The sequence below is a fragment of the Rhinoraja longicauda genome, chromosome 25, assembly GCF_053455715.1.
Source record: "Rhinoraja longicauda isolate Sanriku21f chromosome 25, sRhiLon1.1, whole genome shotgun sequence".
Lineage (NCBI taxonomy): Eukaryota > Metazoa > Chordata > Chondrichthyes > Rajiformes > Arhynchobatidae > Rhinoraja > Rhinoraja longicauda.
Genome location: NC_135977.1, coordinates 10,241,069 through 10,260,796, shown reverse-complemented (window position 1 = coordinate 10,260,796; position 19,728 = coordinate 10,241,069). Strand labels below are relative to the sequence as shown.

Genomic DNA, 19,728 nt, shown 5'->3' with positions numbered 1-19,728 from the left:
GGTCATCAGTCAACTTAGATTAATTTAGATAATTCAATAACTGGATTGTGGATGCTGGTTACTTGTTTTCCATAATAGGTTGATTTATATCTGATGTTGATCTTGTTCATGAGGGATGGTATTGCATTGCAGGGATGGAAGCATGTTTTGGTTTATTTCATGAATCCATATAATGCAGCGTTAACGTCTGAATGGAATAGGATGCCATGGAAACGGGATTGCCAGTGTAAGCAGTGCTACAGTACATGAACAGTGTGTAGGTGTTCCATCCCTCTGAAGGATGGGCTCACATTGATCTACAGCATAATTACAGTAGCCAATCTTCATGCTAACCCCTTCAATGCCATGGGTGAAGTAAAGCTGAGAACTGAACTCTAGTTAGTAATTTGTTTTATTACCTAATCTATTTTTGTAATGGCTCCAAATATTCGAGAATAAATTAATGAATTTCTGCTAATGAAATATTTTATGTCATAATACTTTAATACAGATTCCACTTTGTAAATATGAAGTGAAAGCACTAAGACGTCCTTGTGTAATCTATTTGCCTCGATGATTTGTTTTTTATTACTCCCTTCTTTCGAAGCTAGTGACTTGTATATTCTGCTGTTTGACAATTGTTTACAGCCCTCCAGGGTGTAATCCAGAAGATCAATTTTATTCAAGACTTGGCAGCAAATATTTGAATGCTATTCGACTAATTTGGGTTTTCTGAACATGAACCGGGTAGTATTTGCTAATTTTACAGCATTCATCAGTAGATGGTTGTCAAGCAAGAGAGTTCCAGGTGATTGTTATTCCCTCCCTCAAGACTAATGGTTTTGAGATCAATTTTCGTGTCCTTTTGGATGGAATGTTTGTCTTCGACAATCAGGAGCTGAACCTCAAAACTTGGTGAAACGCATCTGGAATGTTGTGTACAGGTCTGGTCTCCCTACTTAATAAAGGAGAGGGGTGTGTAGCCAAGATGCACCAGATTAATTCCTGGAATGACAGATTTGCTTTATGCGGAAAGATTACAATTGTAGGTTTATACATTCTTACATAGAAACATAGAAAATAGGTGCAGGAGGAGGCCATTCGGCCCTTCGAGCCAGCACCACCATTCATTGTGATCATGGCTGATCGTTCCCAATCAATACCCCGTGCCCTGCCTTCTCCCCATATCCCTTGATTCCACTAGGCCCAAGAGCTCTACCTAACTCTCTTAAATCCATCCAGTGATTTGGCTCCCACTGCCCTCTGTGGCAGAGAATTCCACAGATTCACAACTCTCTGGATGAAAAAGTTTTTTCTCACCTCAGTTTTAAATGGCCTCCCCTTTATTCTAAGACTGTGGCCCCTGGTTCTGGACTCGCCCAACATTGGGAACATTTTTCCTGCATCTAGTTTGTCCAGTCCTTTTATAATTTTACATGTTTCTATAAGATCCTTCTAACTCCAGTGAATACAAGCCTAGTCTTTTCAATCTTTCCTCATATGACAGTCCTGCCATCCCAGGGATCAATCTCGTGAACCTAAGCTGCACTGCTTCAATTACAAGGATGTCCTTCCTCAAATTAGGAGATCAAAACTACACAATACTCCAGATGTGGTCTTACCAGGGCCCTATACAACTGCATAAGAACCTCTTTACTCCTATACTGAAATCCTCTTGTTATGAAGGCCAACATTCCATTAGCTTTCTTCACTGCCTGCTGTACCTGCACGCCAACTTTCAGTGACTGGTGTACAAGGACACCCAGTTCTCGCTGCACCTCCCCCTTACCTAACCTAACTCCATTGAGATAATAATCTGCCTCGTTTCTGCCGCCAAAGTGGATAACCTCATATTTATCTATATTGTACTGCATCTGCCACGCATCTGCCCACTCACTCAACTTGTCCAGGTCACCCTGCAACCTCCTAACATCCTCTTCACAGTTTACACTGCCACCCAGCTTTGTGTCATCCGCAAACTTGCTAGTGTTGCTTCTAATACCCTCTTCCAAATCATTAATATATATGGTAAACAATTGTGGCCCCAACACCGAGCCTTGCGGCACTCCACTCGCCACTGCCTGCCATTCTGAAAAGGACCCGTTTACTCCTAATCTTTGCTTCCTGTCTGCCAACCAATTTTCTATCCATGTCAACACCCTACCCCCAATACCATGTGCTCTAATTTTATTCACCAATCTCCCGTGCGGGACCTTATCAAAGGCTTTCTGAAAGTCTCGATACATTACATCCACTGGCTTCCCTTCATCCATTTTACTTGTCATGTCCTCAAATTCCAGAAGATTCCCCTTTCATAAATCCATGCTGACTTGGACTTATCCTTTTACTGCCATCCAAATGCACCGTTATTACCTCTTTATTAATTGACTCCAGCATCTTTCCCACCACCAAAGTCAGGCTAACTGGTCTAATTCCCCATTTTCTCTCTCGTTCCTTTCTTGAAAAGTGGGATAACATTAGCTATCTTCCAATCCACAGGAACTGATCCCGAATCTATTGAACATTGGAAAATGATCACCAATGCTTCCACTATTTCTAGAGCCACCTCCCTGAGGACCCTGGGATGCAGACCATCAAGCCCAGGGGATTTATCATCCTTCAGTCCCATTAGTCTACCCAATACTAATCTTAGTCTACCCAATCTTATTGAAACATATAAGATAATTAGGGGATTGGACACATTAGAGGCAGAAAACATGTTCCCAATGTTGGGGGAGTCCAGAACAAGGGGCCACAGTTTAAGAATAAGGGGTAGGCCATTTAGAACGGAGATGAGGAAGAACTTTTTCAGTCAGAGAGTGGTGAAGGTGTGGAATTCTCTGCCTCAGAAGGCAGTGGAGGCCAGTTCGTTGGATGCTTTCAAGAGAGAGCTGGATAGAGCTCTTAAGGATAGCGGAGTGAGGGGGTATGGGGAGAAGGCAGGAACGGGGTACTGATTGAGAGTGATCAGCCATGATCGCATTGAATGGCGGTGCTGGCTCGAAGGGCTGAATGGCCTATTCCTGCACCTATTGTCTATTGTCTATTGTCTATAATACTATTTCTCACCTAATGAAAATTTCTTTCAGTTCCTCTACCCCCCTAGATCCTCTGTACTCTTCCTTAGTGAAGACAGATCCGAAGTACCTGTTCAACTCTTCTGCCATTTCCTTGTTACCCATAATAATTTCACTTGTGTCTGCCTTCAAGGGACCCACATTTGACTTTGCTAGTCTTTTTCTCTTAACATATCTAAAGAAGCTTTTACTGTCCTTCTTTATATTCTTGGCCAGCTTCCCCTCGTACTTCATCTTTTCAGCCCGTATTGCCCGTTTTGTTACCTTCTGTTGTCCTATGAAAGTTTCCCAATTCTCTGGCTTCCGGCTACTCTTTGCTGTGTTCTTGAGTGTAGATAACTGAGAGGCGGTCTCATTGAAATATACATTTTTAAGGATGTGACAGGGAGATGTAAAGTAGATGTTTCCCCTATCTAGCGTGTTTAGAACCATGGGTTATGTTCCTAAAAAAGGGGTCAATCATTCAATATAGAGATGAGCAATTTCTTCAACCAAATGGTGTGAATCTTTGGTATCTTACACCCAGACATGTTTGAAAACTCGTTTGCTAAATGGATGCAAAGAGAGAGGCCGTTTTGGGCCATTTATGATATATGGGATTAGTGCAGAAAAGTGAGATTGGAAAAAAAAGTTTAACCGTGATCTTATTGAATGGTTGACCTGGCACTAAATGTCAAAATCCCCATCTATTTCATCTACTTGTATTCAAGTCTGACTGCCTCAGCGTGGCATCTTGTGCATTTTTCTTTGGGGTAGGATGAGCATATTTCACAGCCATGGAATAATTCATAACTTCTACAATAAAACAATTTGAATGCTAAATAATGGGAAACCGGACACGGAAACAGAACCCAAAATGCCAACTGCCATTAAATTGTATATGCTGGACTTTGAAACACATATCATTGCAAAGTTATTGTAGATCATGAATGAAATACATTGTTTTGGGAATGATTACATATATGGAGCCAAATGCAGGTTTACTGGTGGGAGTAAGGGGAATGCCAATGATTTCCAATCCAGAACATGGAAAGTATAGCAAGGAACTGCAGATGCTGTTTTACACTGAGAATAGGCACAAAATGCTGGAGTAACTCAGTAGGTCAGGCAGCATCTCTGGAGAAAAGGAATGGGTGACGTTTTGGGCCGGAACCCTGTCTCGACCTGAAACGTCACCTATTCCTTTTCTGGAGAGATGCTGCCTGATCCTCTGAGTTACTCCAGCATTTTGTATCTCTCTCGAGAAGATTGAAATGTCTGCAGGAAGAACGTTATATCTCCAAAGCTGCACTTGCATGCCATCTGGTGGTTGGTTGCAGTACAGCATTTACTGAAACCTGTCTCAGTTGGGAAATGGTGCATGGTGAGGGAAGGAAGGGAACCAAAAAGAGAGAGAAATAGGCTAGAAATAGAGGGGAAAAAACTGGAACTGCAAATACAGTAGCAATTGGCATTAAGCTTGTCACAGCTCATGTTGCTACAATCGCAAAATTACAATAACCAGAATGCAGAAATAAAATGGAATTAAGAACAAGGGGGAGATGCATGTTTGTTTTGGGCTGAACAAACAAACGTGGGCTAAGATGCAAGGGGGAGGCTAAATAAGGGCCTCGGCCTGAAATTTCACCCTTTTCTTCTCTCCAGAGATGCTGCCTGTCCCGCTGAGTTACTCTAGATTATTGTGTCTATCTAAGGGGGAGATGCATGTTTGTTTCGGGCTGAACTCTTTCAGGTTTATATATAGTAATCTTTTCTGAGTGCCAAACTTGTTCAGTGGGCTTTGCTAATTCTACTAATTTGCGTTTATTTCTTGGACCACATACTGCGAAGTGTGGCACAGTGATGCAGCTGGTAGAGCTTCTGCCTCGCAGTGCCAGAGACCTAGGTTCAATCCTGATCTCAGGTGCTGTCTGTGAGGAGCTTACACATTCACCCTGTGTCCTTGTGGGTTTCCTCCGGTTGCTCTGGTCTCCTCCCACATCCCAAAAACATGGAGATTTGTAGGTTAATTAGCCTCTGTAAATTGGCCCAAGTATGGAGGGAGTGGATGAGAAAGTAGGATAACATGGAACTATATGAATGTTGGCATGGCCGTGCTGAGCCAAAAGAAGTTTCAATGTTTAATCTTGAAACTAAACAATAATGAAATTGAGGAACTTGTTGGGTTGACTCCACAACCTACATTTTGATATTGTTTCTGCCCATCTATCTTAGTTGCCATGTTATGATATCTGTAATGTTTACGAGAAAAGGCGATCAGTTAAGGTTAAAAAAACCCTCACTTCTTTGTGGAAGTAAATCAAAGAAAATTGGAACAGAGACATGGCCAAATTGCATATGTGTGAGAAATCAAATTCAGTTGGTTAAGTTCCGAACGTATCCAGCATTGTCTTTGTATTTCAAATTTCCCAAATCTGCTAATTCTTGCTACTTAATGAAACTGAAAATGAGCCAGGAAGGGTTTAATGCCTTGTGTAACTATTTGATCCTCTGTAGTGTATTTTTTGTATTTGTCTCCTCTGATTTATGCAAGATTAATGTAATCATAGCATTTGCTATAGGCTATGTAGACTTTAAATATTCCCTTAATTTCCAGACTTTCTCATTAAACTTTTTAATCCTGGTCTGTAAACTGCCATAGTTTTGGTAATGTTATGAGACAATGTAAATTGCTGATCCAATCTGCTGTGGAATACTTTATAGACGATAAAGCTGCTTAGTTAGTGTAAAATATGGCCTGCCCACTCTCTTGTCATGAGTATTACTGCTCTGCCAAATGGTGCAGTCCAACCAAAATTGTAAGGTTCGAAACCACAGTATTGAGTGGTTCAAATCGATTGTGTGCCTGAATGCTATAGCACTCATCGATCTCTCCGTTTACAGCACAGCAGATTAACATTATATCCATTGAAAGGCTCCCATCGGCTAATTGTCAGTGGTGTTGTTGGGAAGGCGTGAGCAATGTGATCCTGTGTGGAAGCTTTGCTGCAAGACTCTCCAGCTCAGAACTGCCATGGTTAAACCTGCAGTCTTTCAGAAGTAGATTGGCACAAGTACTGCAATGCTGACTGAATTTAGCTGCTGGCATATTCATTATCGAAAAATTGTACTTGCGGTGCAGAAAGAAAGTTTCTGCAGGCTGCAATCTGCCACTGTCAGTTGGCTTTGCAGCAGTATCCGATTAGTCATTTTCAGGGAGGAGTCTTGAGGAATTGAGGATTACCAGAATAATTTGATGGTAACAGTGTTTTCAGGATGCTATGTAAGTAATGATCTTTGGAGCCTGCCTCTTCATTGTTGGTTAGCTGTGTTCTGGATTTGAATGAAAAGAAATCTATAATGTAACTATTTTGGCTCTTAATTATAACAATGTGTTGTACAAATATATGTGTATAATGAACTTATTTATTGTCAGAAATTCTTTGACATGGAATAAGGTATGTATTTTGTAAACATGGGAATGGATAGTGCCCAGATTACTGTTTATCATGTTCCACCTGTATATGTCTTTATGTAAATACATTGAAAATATTTTGCAAAGGAGCTATTTAATGCAATTACAGGATTGTATTAGAACCAACCTTTATGGCTGTCAGGTTATCTGTGAGTAAGATCCACTTTTACCTCAAACTGATGTAATGAGCTGTGACAGCCTATTGAACAGACTGCTTCAGTAGTGACTCACTTCCTATATTTATTGAAGAATACATGCCGACTGTTACCTCTTTGGTCTCCCCTCTATTGCTGAATTTCAACATATCTTGTGTTTCCCTTGCAGTTCCACCTCCTTTTGTACCCACCCTGGAAACTGATGATGATGTGTCCAATTTCGATGAGCCAGAAAAAATATCACGCCCCATGATAAAGGCACAGCAGCTGAACAAATCGGGTTTTACAGGGGAGGACTTGCCTTTCGTAGGATTGTCCTTTACCAAGACACTGGCTGTACTCTCTCGTTCAGAGTAAGTGTAATCACTAGTTAACTCTTTAATAGTAAGTGTAAGTAGATCAAGAAAGTGGTGGAGTGTTTCAATGTGCAGTTGAAGTCAGGCAATTCTGGTTTGAAATCTCTATACAAGATAGTTACATGTTGACATTTTAACTACCCTGGAAATTATAAAGATTTCTTCACAGAAAAATCATTGACTTTCAAAGTGCCCCAACAGAGTTAACTCATTGAGAATTTTTGCTTTTTCAACATTTGTTAATTGGTCTTAAGATAAATGCAGTACTACCACAGTTAGCATTTGAGCACGTCTTATGGTGCAGCCTATGCCTAGTTTTCTTATTTTGGGCCTTGTTGTTTAGCTCTCTGTTGGTTGTTCTAATGTATAGTTATATATTTAGTAGCAAAGCTATTAGCTATATCTTTTGATGAACGTACCCTAGAGAAACATCAAGCTGCACACTTTGATATCACAATTGGCATTTTAACTTCATTAAAAAACTCTGGTGAGCCGGACTAAAGCAGCAATAGTATGTATCCTGATCCTACATAAGTAACGCTCTACAATGCAAGTTGATGTGGATGTGGCCGTTTCTAAGAATATCAACCCGATTCTGGTAATTGTGATGATTTGTTAAGGTACTGTTCCAGAGCTAATTTGATGACAGAATTACCCATACTATTTTTATTCGGTTGATAGATGTAGACAGATTAAATTGCAATGACTTTATTGAAGTTATTTTTAATATATCCATTAATGTGATAGCATCATACAGCTAATAACTGAATATATTGTGGGGAAATAGTAATCTAAGAATATATTTCATGTTAGCTCAGTTATTATAACTGCATTGGAAGTATCTTTGCAGTTTTTGCAGCACCTTGTTACGTCTTAGATATCTCCGAGTACTTTAAAGTAACATTATTTACTGTGCAGCAATTGTTATGTAAGCAACAGTAGGAAAGAATTTGCATGCAGCACGATCCCACAAACGGCAGTGGCTGTAGTTTACTTTGATATGCTGTGGAGAGAATAGTCTCAAAGGCAGCAGGAAAACTCTGTAGATAGACACGAAATGTTGGAATAACTCAGTGGGACAGGCAGCATCTCTGGAGAGAAGGAGTGGGTGACATTTCAGGTCGAGACCATTCTTCAGACTCTCCAACACTGAGTTACTCCAGCATTTTGTATCTATCTTCGGTGTAAACCAGCACCTGTAGTTCCTTCCTACAGGAAAACTCTTATCCACTTTGAAGTACCTCCCCAGTACGTTTGTTTGAATGAATGGAATGGATATATTTGGTTTTGGTTTAATATGGAATTGAAATTCTAGAAATATATTATTGGAGATGTTCACCAGGGATGGGAAGAATGTACAGAGATGAAGAGGCAGATAAGTGGTATTTCACTAGAAATTAGAAATATTATATGTAGTATTGTTTTTATTTAAAATAGTTCAGAAGTGGGAGAATAGCAGGAAATAACAAAGGTGAAGAATATGATTTGGTAAGCAGGAGTGTGTAAATAACTAACAGGGCACATGGTACAAGAGAGCTATTAATGGGACAAGTCAAGAAATCTGGAAAGTGAGATTGACTTTGTCTCTCTTACTCTCATTCACTTCCTAAGAGAATGGAGAGTGGCTGGTTATTTACACACAAAGATGTTTATAAAAGGACTCGCATTTAGTGAAGCAACACTTTTCTATTGTGTGCCCCCTACCGTACACGGAGGCGGAGAGTGACTAGTGTCAACCAGCCATTGTGGCAAAGAGCAGTTAGCCATGTGGCACGCATTTCTTTAGAGAGCCAACACCCATGTATTATACTTGCTATATCTGCTGAAGACCTGTGAGGAGAGATGGGATACGATTGCCCAATGCTCCCTGGGGATTAGAAGTTTGAGATGTGATCTGGGTGAAACACAAGATTCCGAGAGGATTACTATTTTGTTATTTATGGCATGATAAGTTGTTGTTGCCTGTTGCTAATTGCTCTTCAGATGGTGCAGATCTCCTTCTTGAACCACTTTGGGGGAAGTTCTTTTGGCACAATGCATTTGAGTAGAGTGTTCCAGAATGTTAACCCTGTAATGATGAAGAAACACTAAAATAGCTCCAAATCAAGGTGATCTGTCTCTTGAGGAATTTGCAGGGGGTTGACATTCTCATGTGGTTGCAATCCTGTGGCTGCTGTCCTTGATTTTCTATGTGGTGCAGATTCTTGCCTTGGAAGGTGTTGTTGGAGTATTCCTGGCAAGTAAGTGCAGTGCATTTTGTAGATAGTGTACACTGCAGTCACAATGCACTGGTGACAGGTTGCGTTGTCCTGCGTTGTAGGAACTTTGAGTATATTTGTAACTGCTCTGATCTATGCGAGTGGAAAATATTCCATGATTAATGCCTTATAAATCATGATGCATCTTGTAATCGTAGTATTTGAATGATTAGTCCAGTTCACTTTCTGGTAAATGCTGAGGTGAATATTTACTGATGGTCATGCTATTCATGGAGAGTAGACTCTTTTTGTTGGGGATTGTTATTGCCAGGCACTTGTGTGACGCAATTCAATGGATCTTGCTGCATTTTTGTTTCCTGGGGTTGGATCTAATGAAGAGGGATTAGTGGAATAGTAGGAGAGCAGGTGGGAACTATGTTCCACGTGTCTCACAAAAGAACAGGGATAAATAGAACTGTTAATAATTTCAGCTGATAAACAAAAACAAAATCCTGTGACTGTCTATATGGATTCGTATAACAATGGGATGTGGCATGGAAGTATAGATTTCGTATTTTGTATAAAACACTGGGCAATATAAGTTCATAAGTTCATAAATTATAGGAGCAGAATTAGGCCATTCGGCCCATCAAGTCCACTGCGCCATTCAAATCTAATCTATCTTTCCCTCTCAACCCCATTCTCCTGCCTTCTCCCCATCACAGCTGACACCCAATATCCCACACTCCAAAGACGTACAGGTATGTAGGTTAATTGGCTGGGTAAATGTAAAAAAATTTTTTTTTTAATTGTCCCTAGTGGGTGTAGGATAGTGTTGATGTGCGGGGATCGCTGGGCAGTGCGGACTTGGTGGGCCGAAAAGGCCTGTTTCCGCGCTGTATATATATGATATGATATGATATGATTTAACAATGGAAAAAACAGAGGATGGATTAGTGGGAACACTAAATCAGCTAGCCCAAAAATGCGATTATTAAGCATATGGTGAAAGGGCATTTGGATAATTGGAACGTGATATGATGGAATGATCAAGTATTAATTTGATTTTGTGAAATCTTGCCAGAAAAATTTAATGAGCACTTTCTAAGGATGGAACAATATGGTAGTTTTGGGGGAATCAGTTGAGGTAGTACACTTAGGTTTTTGAAACGTATTTGATCAGATACCAAGCAAACGGTTGTTATATAAATGAGGTCTATGCGTTATTTTGCGTGAATGGAAAGTGCGGACAACGGGTGAAAATAAGTGGCTCGTTGTCAGTCAGGCAGACTTCTACTAGTAGGGTGCCATAGCAATCACTACTGGGCTCTTCACTGTTTACAGTGCAGACAAATGACAGAATGTAACATTTTGTTAAGTGACCTTTGATGAAGATGCAAAGTCTGCATAAAGATAGGTTGTGGAAAGACAAGAAGGCGGCAGGTGGAATGTGATGTGAAAGATGCGATTTAATTATTTTGTTGGAACATAAGTAGGAGTTGGATATTTAGTCACTTGTGTTGCTCTGCCATTCAGGATCACTAATTCACTTTTGCATGCAATCCTAATTTGCCTTGAATCCCTTAAATGTTTACATTCTATCCTCCCTTGTTCTAAATAAACTCAAACGGATCCACCATCATTATTTTTGATAGAGAATCACGAAGGTTGACTTCCCTCCTGATAAAGACTTGTCTTCCCTGAATGGCTGATCCTTTATTTTGTGACTGTGACTCTTGGTTCCAGACACCCCAGTCAGGGAAAATATCAGCTCTTCATCTGCCGTCTTAAGAATTTTAATTTAAATTTTAAATTTGTCAATGGTAAATCGGTGAACTCTATAAAAGGGCGTAACAGTAAACAACTTATGATATAATTTTGTATTTTTTAATGAGACTGCCTCTCGTTCTGAAGTCACAAAATTCTAGATATAATCTTAACAAGATTCCGTATAATTGTATCAATGTACTAATATCCTCTTACAATACAGCCCAACATACAGGCTGACTTCCTAAATCCTTATTGTCAACTTCCAATGATTTGTGTACAAGAACAGGCAGGTTCTTCTGAGCCTCTCATCTTTTTCAAAATAGTCTTTTCCATTTACTTTAACAAAATGGTTGTCCTTGCATTTCTTTTCCATATTGTAGTCTACCTGCCACTTCCTTTCCCATTCACCCGGCCCACCAATTTCCTCTGAAGTCCCTTTGCATCCTCCTGGGCTCTCGCTCCCACCAAATTTTGTATTAACATCAAATTGAGATATATTGCAATTAATCCAAATTGTTATAATACATTGTCAATATATGGAACCAAGCACTGATCTCTGTAATCTGTAGTTGCGAACATATGTTTATTCCTGTAAGTTTACCAATCCTCAATTCCCACTAGTCTACCAACACTAATGCCTAGATTCCGTTTGTGTGGCATGTTTATATGTGCACCATATCACTCCCTTCTGCAAGTTAAAATTACAAAAGTTCAAAATTTCCATTTAGTAAATCTATGTTGACTCTACCTATTCCAATTATTATTTTCTTAGTCCCCTTTTCCTTAACAATAGTTTCTTGCACTTTCCCTACTACTGAACTGGTTTGCAGTCCCCTGTTGTCTCTTTTTTTGAATTGTTGGATTGCATTTGCTGCTGGATCTCCCGGTTGCCAACTTTAGTTCCCTTTCCCAACCCAAATAATGACTTTTCTGTCCCTGTCCTCTTCCATTGCTAGAGCGAGGCCACACACAAAATGGCAGAATGGCACTTCATAGTCTGCTTGGGTACTTTACAACCCACCGGCATGAGCATTGAATTCTCTGATTTCATGTAATACCCACCTACTCCAGTTGTTGAATATGTACAGTAATGGAATCAATAAATTTTTGGCATAAAGAAAATTAAGGATTGTGGAGATCAGGTGGGATAAAGGATGAAATAGAAGTTAGTTAGGAAGCTCAAGACATATGTACATCATTGCTTCTGCTTTTATGTGGCATTGTTCTAAATTTGCATTAGAAATGTACATAAAATAGAAACATAGAAACATAGAAACATAGAAAATAGGTGCAGGAGTAGGCCATTCGGCCCTTCGAGCCTGCACCGCCATTCAATATGATCATGGCTGATCATTCAGCTCAGTAGCCTGTACCTGCCTTCTCTCCATACCCCCTGATCCCTTTAGCAAAAAGGGCCACATCTAACTCCCTCTTAAATATAGCCAATGAACTGGCCTCAACTACCTTCTGTGGCAGAGAATTCCACAGAGCTCTAGGGGCAACAACATCACTCGTAGCTGGCTTCTCCTTTTGTTCCATTTGCTCCGGCTTCTACATGGCCGATCTTGAATTGAAATTCTGAACTTGAACACAAATGTTTCAACGCACCAGTGCAATCCCAATGCTCTTACAATAGATATTATCACACCTCATCATATCAAAAAGGGACAGATGCTTGTTTTAAAGGAGTTGTTGTTCCCATGGTATAGAACTTTTTATTTAAATAGCAATACTCTTTATAACCATTTATGCACTGCAATCCTTTATATTTGCAACCACAATATATTTTGAGCCCGAGCTGTAGTATATGTCTGTGGTGGGTGAGATTATAATTGAATGTTATTTTTGGTTCTCACATTTTGTAAGCAGTCACTACTTTTCACAAGATTTTAACTACTTCCTGGTTCGACACTTTTGTGATCGTAGATGTGTATGGCATAGGAGGAGTCCAATGTTCCATGCTGGTCAAGCAAAGCTATCCAGTTCTTGGTCCACACCAGCTCATCAAATGCTCATCAAATACTATTTAAATGTGATCGGTCTCTGTCTCTGCCATTTTTATAGGTCGTGAAATCCAAATTCTCCTCTTTCATAAAAGTTTTTTTTTTCATCAATCCTGTAATCACTTTGCCTATCATAATAAGCCTTCGCCCACAGCTATTACTCTCCTGCTTAAGGAAATTGGTTCTTATTCCTTCTAGGCCTCTCAATACATATCTCCTGACAATGGCTGCTGTCTGTACAGAGTTTGTACGTTCTCCCTGTGACCACATAGGTTTTCTTCGGGTGCAACGGTTTCCTCCCAAATTCCAAAGACGTACACTAGGCAAAATTGTAAGTTGTCCCTAGTGTATAGAACAGTGCTAGTGTACGGGTGATTGCTGAACGGTGCGGACACGGCGGGCCAGAGGGCCTGCTTCCGCACTATCGTCTAAAGTTCTCAGTTTCCTTTTTTCTCAAAGAATTGAACTGTACTTTAGCCAACATGTCATCATATCATAAAAGATCTCCAGTCAGAGTAATGACCCTTGTTTGTACACGATGCAGTCACATCCATTGTGTAAAGTGATGACATGAATCGTGCGCAGTACTTTAACTGTGATCAAACTAACTATTGTATTACATGCCTTGGAGGGCATCGATTTGCCTTCTGAACCACCTTGCATATATACTTCTCTACTGTCAGAGATTAATGGACAGGCACTCCAAATACTCTCTATTCTCTATTTCTCAGTGTCCCATTTATTATTAATTCCCATGTCTATTTTGTCGTCTTCAAGTGCACCATCATTATTTCTCTGGATTGAACTTCACTTGCTACTTTATGTCCGTTTGACTGGTCCATTGATACAGACTTGCTCAAATCTAAATCTTTCTTGGATCAGGCAGCATGAATGGAGAAAAAGGATGGGTGACGTTTCGGGTAGGGATCCTCACCCCAGCAGTTTGTATTTATGTTCGGTATAAACCAGTATCTGCAGTTCCTTTTGACACACTCAGAATCTCTCTTCCTCATTGTCTGCTGCAACAGTCAATTTTTGAACTGTTTGTTCAGCGAAAGGGAAATAAACTTTAATCACCAGCTTGTTTTTCATCATTAATCCTTTTGCAGACAGCTCGGGCAAAACATTTGCATACTGTAAATTAAAAAAATTCTGCAAAGCTCTCATTTTGTTTCCTTTATGTACTCTTTGTGATATTAAGCGCGTCAGAATGAAAGGAGTCATGAGATAACTGTCTCCCTCGTGTCAACAGGGATGTTCTTTTCCCAGCGCTGTGCTTTGAACACGACTATTGCTCGGGGTCATGCAGCAGTTCCCTGAGTTGCATGCATCATGTGCAGGCTACTTTTAGCTCATAGATGCATGCACTTGAGTCTTATTACCAGTGTGATATTTGCCAGTTGGATGAGTGTACTGATGAGCGGTTTTAGTGGTTCACGGTGCATGACTCAATCATATATTATACTGATGTCTGATTGTTTTCATCTGTGGATTTTATCAGTTTGCAGACCTGGGGCGCTCTAACTTCTAGAGCTAAACACAAAGTGCGCTGGAGTAACTCAATGGGTCAGGCAATGGAGAAAAAGGATTTCAGGTGACGTTTTGGGTCGGGATCCTTCTTCAGACTGAGTTCCCCTCCTCTCTCTGGCTTTTTCTCCAGAGATGATGCCTGACCTGCTGAGTTACTCCAGCACTTTGTGTCTATCTTCGGTAGATACCAGCATCTGCAGTTCCTTTCTGCACGCCCTCTCACTGGTTTTGGGCTATTCTGAATAAGAGTTTCTCTACTTTATTCAATTTGGCTTCCAGTGAGGGTTTATTATTGTTAACTGCATCGAGATGCAGTGAAAACTTTGTTTTGCATGTAATCCGGGCAGATCATACCATTTGACTGCAATCGTTCCACACTTGGGTACCAGATACAACAAAGAATATGAACATATAGTGTTACAGCTGCAAGAATAGTGGAGATAGACAAAATGTGCAAGGGCCACAACAAGATAGATTGGAAGATCATGAATACATCCTTAACTTATACGAGGTCCTTCAAGACTCAGATGACAACTGGGAAGAAGTCGTTCTTGAATCTGGTGGCTTGTCCTTTTAAGCTTTTATATCTTCTACCTTAGAGAAGAGGGGAGAAAAGAAAATGACCAGTCCTTGATCCTTGTTGGCTGCTTTCCCAAGATACCGTGGTGTAGGTGGAGTCAATAAGGGGGAGACTGGTATGCATACTGGGCGAGGCTGGGTTCACGGCTCTGTATTTTCTTGCACAGATCATTTGCCACACAAAGCTGTGATGTATTCGGAAAGGATGCTTTCTATGGTGCATCTGTAAAAATTGGTAAGAGTCATGCCAAATTTCCTGAGGATGTAGAGGCATTGGTGTGCATTCTTGGCTGTATCATAGATACATAGACAATTGGTGCAGGAATATGCCATTCAGCCCTTCGAGCCAGCACCGCCAATCAGTGATATTGGCGGAATATCCACGATCAGTACCCCGTTCCTGCCTTCTCCCCATATCCCTTGATTCCACTAGCCCTAAGAGCTCCATCCAACTCTCTTTTGAATGCATCCGGTGAATCGGCCTCCACTGCCACTGGCAGAGAATTCCACAAATTCACAACTCTCTGTGTGAAAAAGTTTTTCCTCATCTCAGTTCTAAATGGCCTACCCCCTTATTCTTAAACTGGCCCCTGGTTCTGGACTCCCCCAACATCGGGAATATGTTTCCTGCATCTAGCTTGTCCAAACCCTTAATAATTTTATAGGTTTTTATTGGATCCCCCCTCATCCTTCTAAATTCCAGTGATTACAAGCCCAGTCACTCCATTCCTTCATCATATGACAGTCCCACCATCCCGGGAATTAACGTGGTGAACCTATGCTGCACTCACTCAATAGCAAGAATGTCCTTCCTCAGATTTGGAGACCAAAACTGCACACAATACTCCAGATGTGGTCTCACCAGGGCACGTTCAACTGCAGAAGGACTACTTTGCTCCGCTATACTCAACTCCTCGCGTTATGAAGGCCAACATGCCATTAGCTTTCTTCACTGCCTGCTGTACCTGCATGCTTACTTTCAGTGACAGATGTACAAGGACACCCTGGTCTCGTTGTACTTCCCCCTTTCCTAACCTGACACCATTCAGATAATAATCTGCCTTCCCGTTCTTGCCACCAAAGTGGATAACCTCACATTTATCCACATTATGCTGCATCTGCCATGCATCTGCCCACTCACCCAACCTGTCCAAGTCATCCTGCATCCTCATAGCATTCTCTTCACAATTCACACTGCCACTCAGCTTTGTGTCATCTGCAAATTTGCTAATGTTACTTTTAATTCCTTCATCTAAATCATTAATGTACATTGTAAATAGTTGCGGTCCCAGCAACGAGCCTTGCCGCATCCCACAAGTCACTGCCTGCCATTCTGAAAGGGACCCGTTAATACCTACTCTTTGTTTCCTGTCTGCCAACCAATTCACTATCCATGTCAATACCCTACCCCCAATACCATGTGCTCTAATTTTTCCCATTAATCTCCTGTGTGGGACATTATCAAAGGCTTTCTGAAAGTCCCGCTTTTACATCTTTAATAATCGACACCAGCATCTTTCTCACCACAGATGTCAGGCTAACCGGTCTATAATTCCCTGTTTTCTATCTCCCTCTTTTCTTGAAAAGTGGGATAACATTAGCTACCCTCCAATCCACAGGAACTGATCCAGAATCGATAGAACATTAGAAAATGATCACCAACGCGTCCACTATTTCTAGACCCACCTCCTTGAATACCCTGGGATGCAGACCATGCAGATATGGTTGGACCAGGTCAAATTGTTGGTGATATTTATACCTAGGAACTTGAAACTCTCAACTATCCCCACTACAGTACCATTGAGGCAGACTGGGACATGTACTCCATCCAACCTGCTTCGCGAAGTTGATGACCGACTCCTTCATTTTGCTGACATTGAGGGATATTTTGTTGACTTGATATCATGCTATCTCCATCTATCTTTCCTGTTCTCCATCTCGTCAATGTTTGCGATCCAGCCCGGAACAGTGGTGTCATCTGCAAACTTGTAAATGGAATTAGAGCAAAATTTGGCCCCATAGTTATGAGTGTAAAGAGAGTATACAGTTGCAGTCAAAACAACTAGAATAAGCACTGCAGGGGACCAGTGTTTAGAATTATTGTGGAGGATGTTTTGTCACCTATCCTTACTGATTGCGGACTATGTTTCAGGAAGTTAGGAATCCAGTTGCGGAGGTAAGTCTCTCTCAGATTATTTGTTACAGCACCTCCAATTAAAAATGTTGGTCAGAATGATTTTGTACTCTGCAGATATTCATATAGGTGTGTAAAGCACCATGCAGTGCTTATTCTAGTTGTTTTGACTGCAACTATTCGGTTTCAGAATCGGATACCGTACAAACAAAGTATTAATCAATGCAAGATTTTTTTTGTGGACAACACATCTATATGTAACAGCTTATACTTAGCGATGCCAGGTGGACCCTCAGTCAGTGGCAGGCAGCTCTGTGTGCAGCATGGCTCGCAGTTTTCCCTTGGCACTGGTTGCGACTCAGTTCAAAAGCGATGTCCCGCAAGCTCATATGTAACAAGCATTTTTATACCAAAAAGCCTGAGGTTCTACCCTAATCTAAGAAAAACAGTTGAAACTTTGCTTTCAAACTAGCGATTCTCTCTTGTGTCGTAAACAAGAGTTATTTGTTGCATTAAGCACCAAGCTAATTTTTGATGTTTCTGGGAACACCGTTTATCTTGGTGACCCTGCAGGTGGCCTCATGATCAAGTCCTTTCAAGTTGGCCGAAGCATTCTTCCAAAACATCTAATTGCTCTTCTAAGAAAGCTGCTGGCTTGAATATGGTGCTGTTAATTTAGCAGAAAAGCATGTGTATGGCTGTTGCTGACAACTCCATTTTATCTGACACAGCTCTGTTTAACCCTTTCCATCCACGGTCATCATGACTCAACCTGTTACAAACTAATCCGCTTCTTACGAGATAATAGAAAGATCAAATGATTAAGGAAAGAGGCTGATCGATCCATCATAATCATGAGCTTTCCCATTAATCACACCCATCTGCTTGCTCTTTCCAAATAGTCCTATTTGAAGTATTGGCCCTTCAAGCATGTTACCTTCTTAATGATGCAACAAAATCTGCTGGTGGGTGACCATGCAGTGGTTGAGATCCACATTGGTGCCAGTGGCATACGTAGAAAATGGGTTATTAAAGGGTTTGGAATGCGATTAAACGGGACCTTGAATTAATCTGCTGATGACACCTTGTGCCCGTGGGAATGAATTAGACGGATTAGTACGTGTATCAGGTTATGGGGAGAAGGCAGGAGAATGGGGTTAGGAGGGAGAGCTAGATCAGCCATGATTGAATGGCGGAGTAGACTTGATGGGCCAAATGGGCTAATTCTACTCCTATTACTTATGAATTAGGAGGATAGTGTAGATAAATGATTGGCTGGAGAGATGGGTGCAGGAGAGTGGGCTTTAGATTCCTGAAACACTGGGACCAATTCTGGGGGAGGTGGGACCCATGGGTTGCATTTCAACAGAGCTGAAACCAATGTCCTTGCAGGGTCATTCACTCGCATTATAGGGGTTTACGAACCTGATTTGATCAGGGGTTGGGCACCAGAAAGTGGAGCTGATGAGCTAAAATGGCACACAAAGAAAAGGGAGAAATAAATAGTTACGGTGGCGCAGCGGTAGTGTTGCTGCCTTACAGCGAATGCAGCGCCGAAGACCCGGGTTCGATCCCGACTACGGGTGCTGTCTGTCCGGAGTTTGTACGTTCTCCCCGTGACCTGCGTGGGTTTTCTCCGAGATCTTCGGTTTCCTCCCACACTCCAAAGACGTACGGGTTTGTAGGTTAATTGGCTTGGTATAAATGTAAAAATTGTCCCTAGTTGGTGTAGGACAGTGTTAATAAAACGGGGATCGCTGGTCGGCGCGGACCCGGTGGGCCGAAGGGCCTGTTTCCGCGCTGTATCTGTATCTCTAAACTAAAGAGTAAGTACACGAGTGCCTGAGATAGTCTTACATTGCATGCATGTAAACTGTGAAACACAAGGTTGATCATGTAATATTGTTAATCACAAAACATTATGATGCAATGGCAGTCAAATAACCTTCGCTTAAAAAGAGAGAGAGGGGTTTTAAATATTCTTAGATATAAAGGCACGAGGCATTCTGGAAATGTGGGAAAGGAAAGAAAGGTGGGAGGTGGAGTTGCAGCTAAGGTGACAATAAATCAGACTTGCAATACCACCTGCAGCACCTGAATCAGTAACAAAGAGAATTTTGGGTCTGTTGCATTGCAACATTCAGTTCTTTGTATCATGATCTACCCAATGGGGATGGACAATTATGTGACAATTTCATTATGATAGCCTTTGGATATATATATATAAACTTTGAATCAGTGTTACTTTTTAACTGGAATCCATTTGTGTCCAAACCGAATTGAGGAATTATATTATCTTGATGTTTGATTGCTTACCACAATACAATAAAATCCCATTCCCCCCAGCACAGCTCATAGAGCAGGTCCCCCACTCTGCATTTTACTCCAGACCCACAATTTATTATCCGTGATATATCTATTCAACACGCTTTTGGTCATATTGCCACCTATCTATGTTAAGGGTAATGTTCAGTAACCAATTGATCTACCAGC

The 19,728-nt window shown here is 41.0% G+C and overlaps 1 protein-coding gene across 14 annotated transcripts in view; it reads left to right on the top strand.

The window, feature by feature from the left end:
• LOC144605650 (citron Rho-interacting kinase-like) overlaps window positions 1-19,728 on the top strand; it is a 140,183-nt gene that overhangs the window by 23,344 nt on the left and 97,111 nt on the right. For 12 of the 14 annotated variants that reach the window (XM_078421109.1, XM_078421102.1, XM_078421110.1 and 9 more), the window contains one exon: window positions 6,835-7,018. In XM_078421109.1, coding sequence (XP_078277235.1) covers window positions 6,835-7,018 — 184 coding nt within the window. Of the gene's footprint in view, window positions 1-361; window positions 378-6,258; window positions 6,319-6,834; window positions 7,019-19,728 lie in introns of those variants that run through there. The other 2 variants (XM_078421116.1, XM_078421114.1) reach the window with 2 other exon arrangements.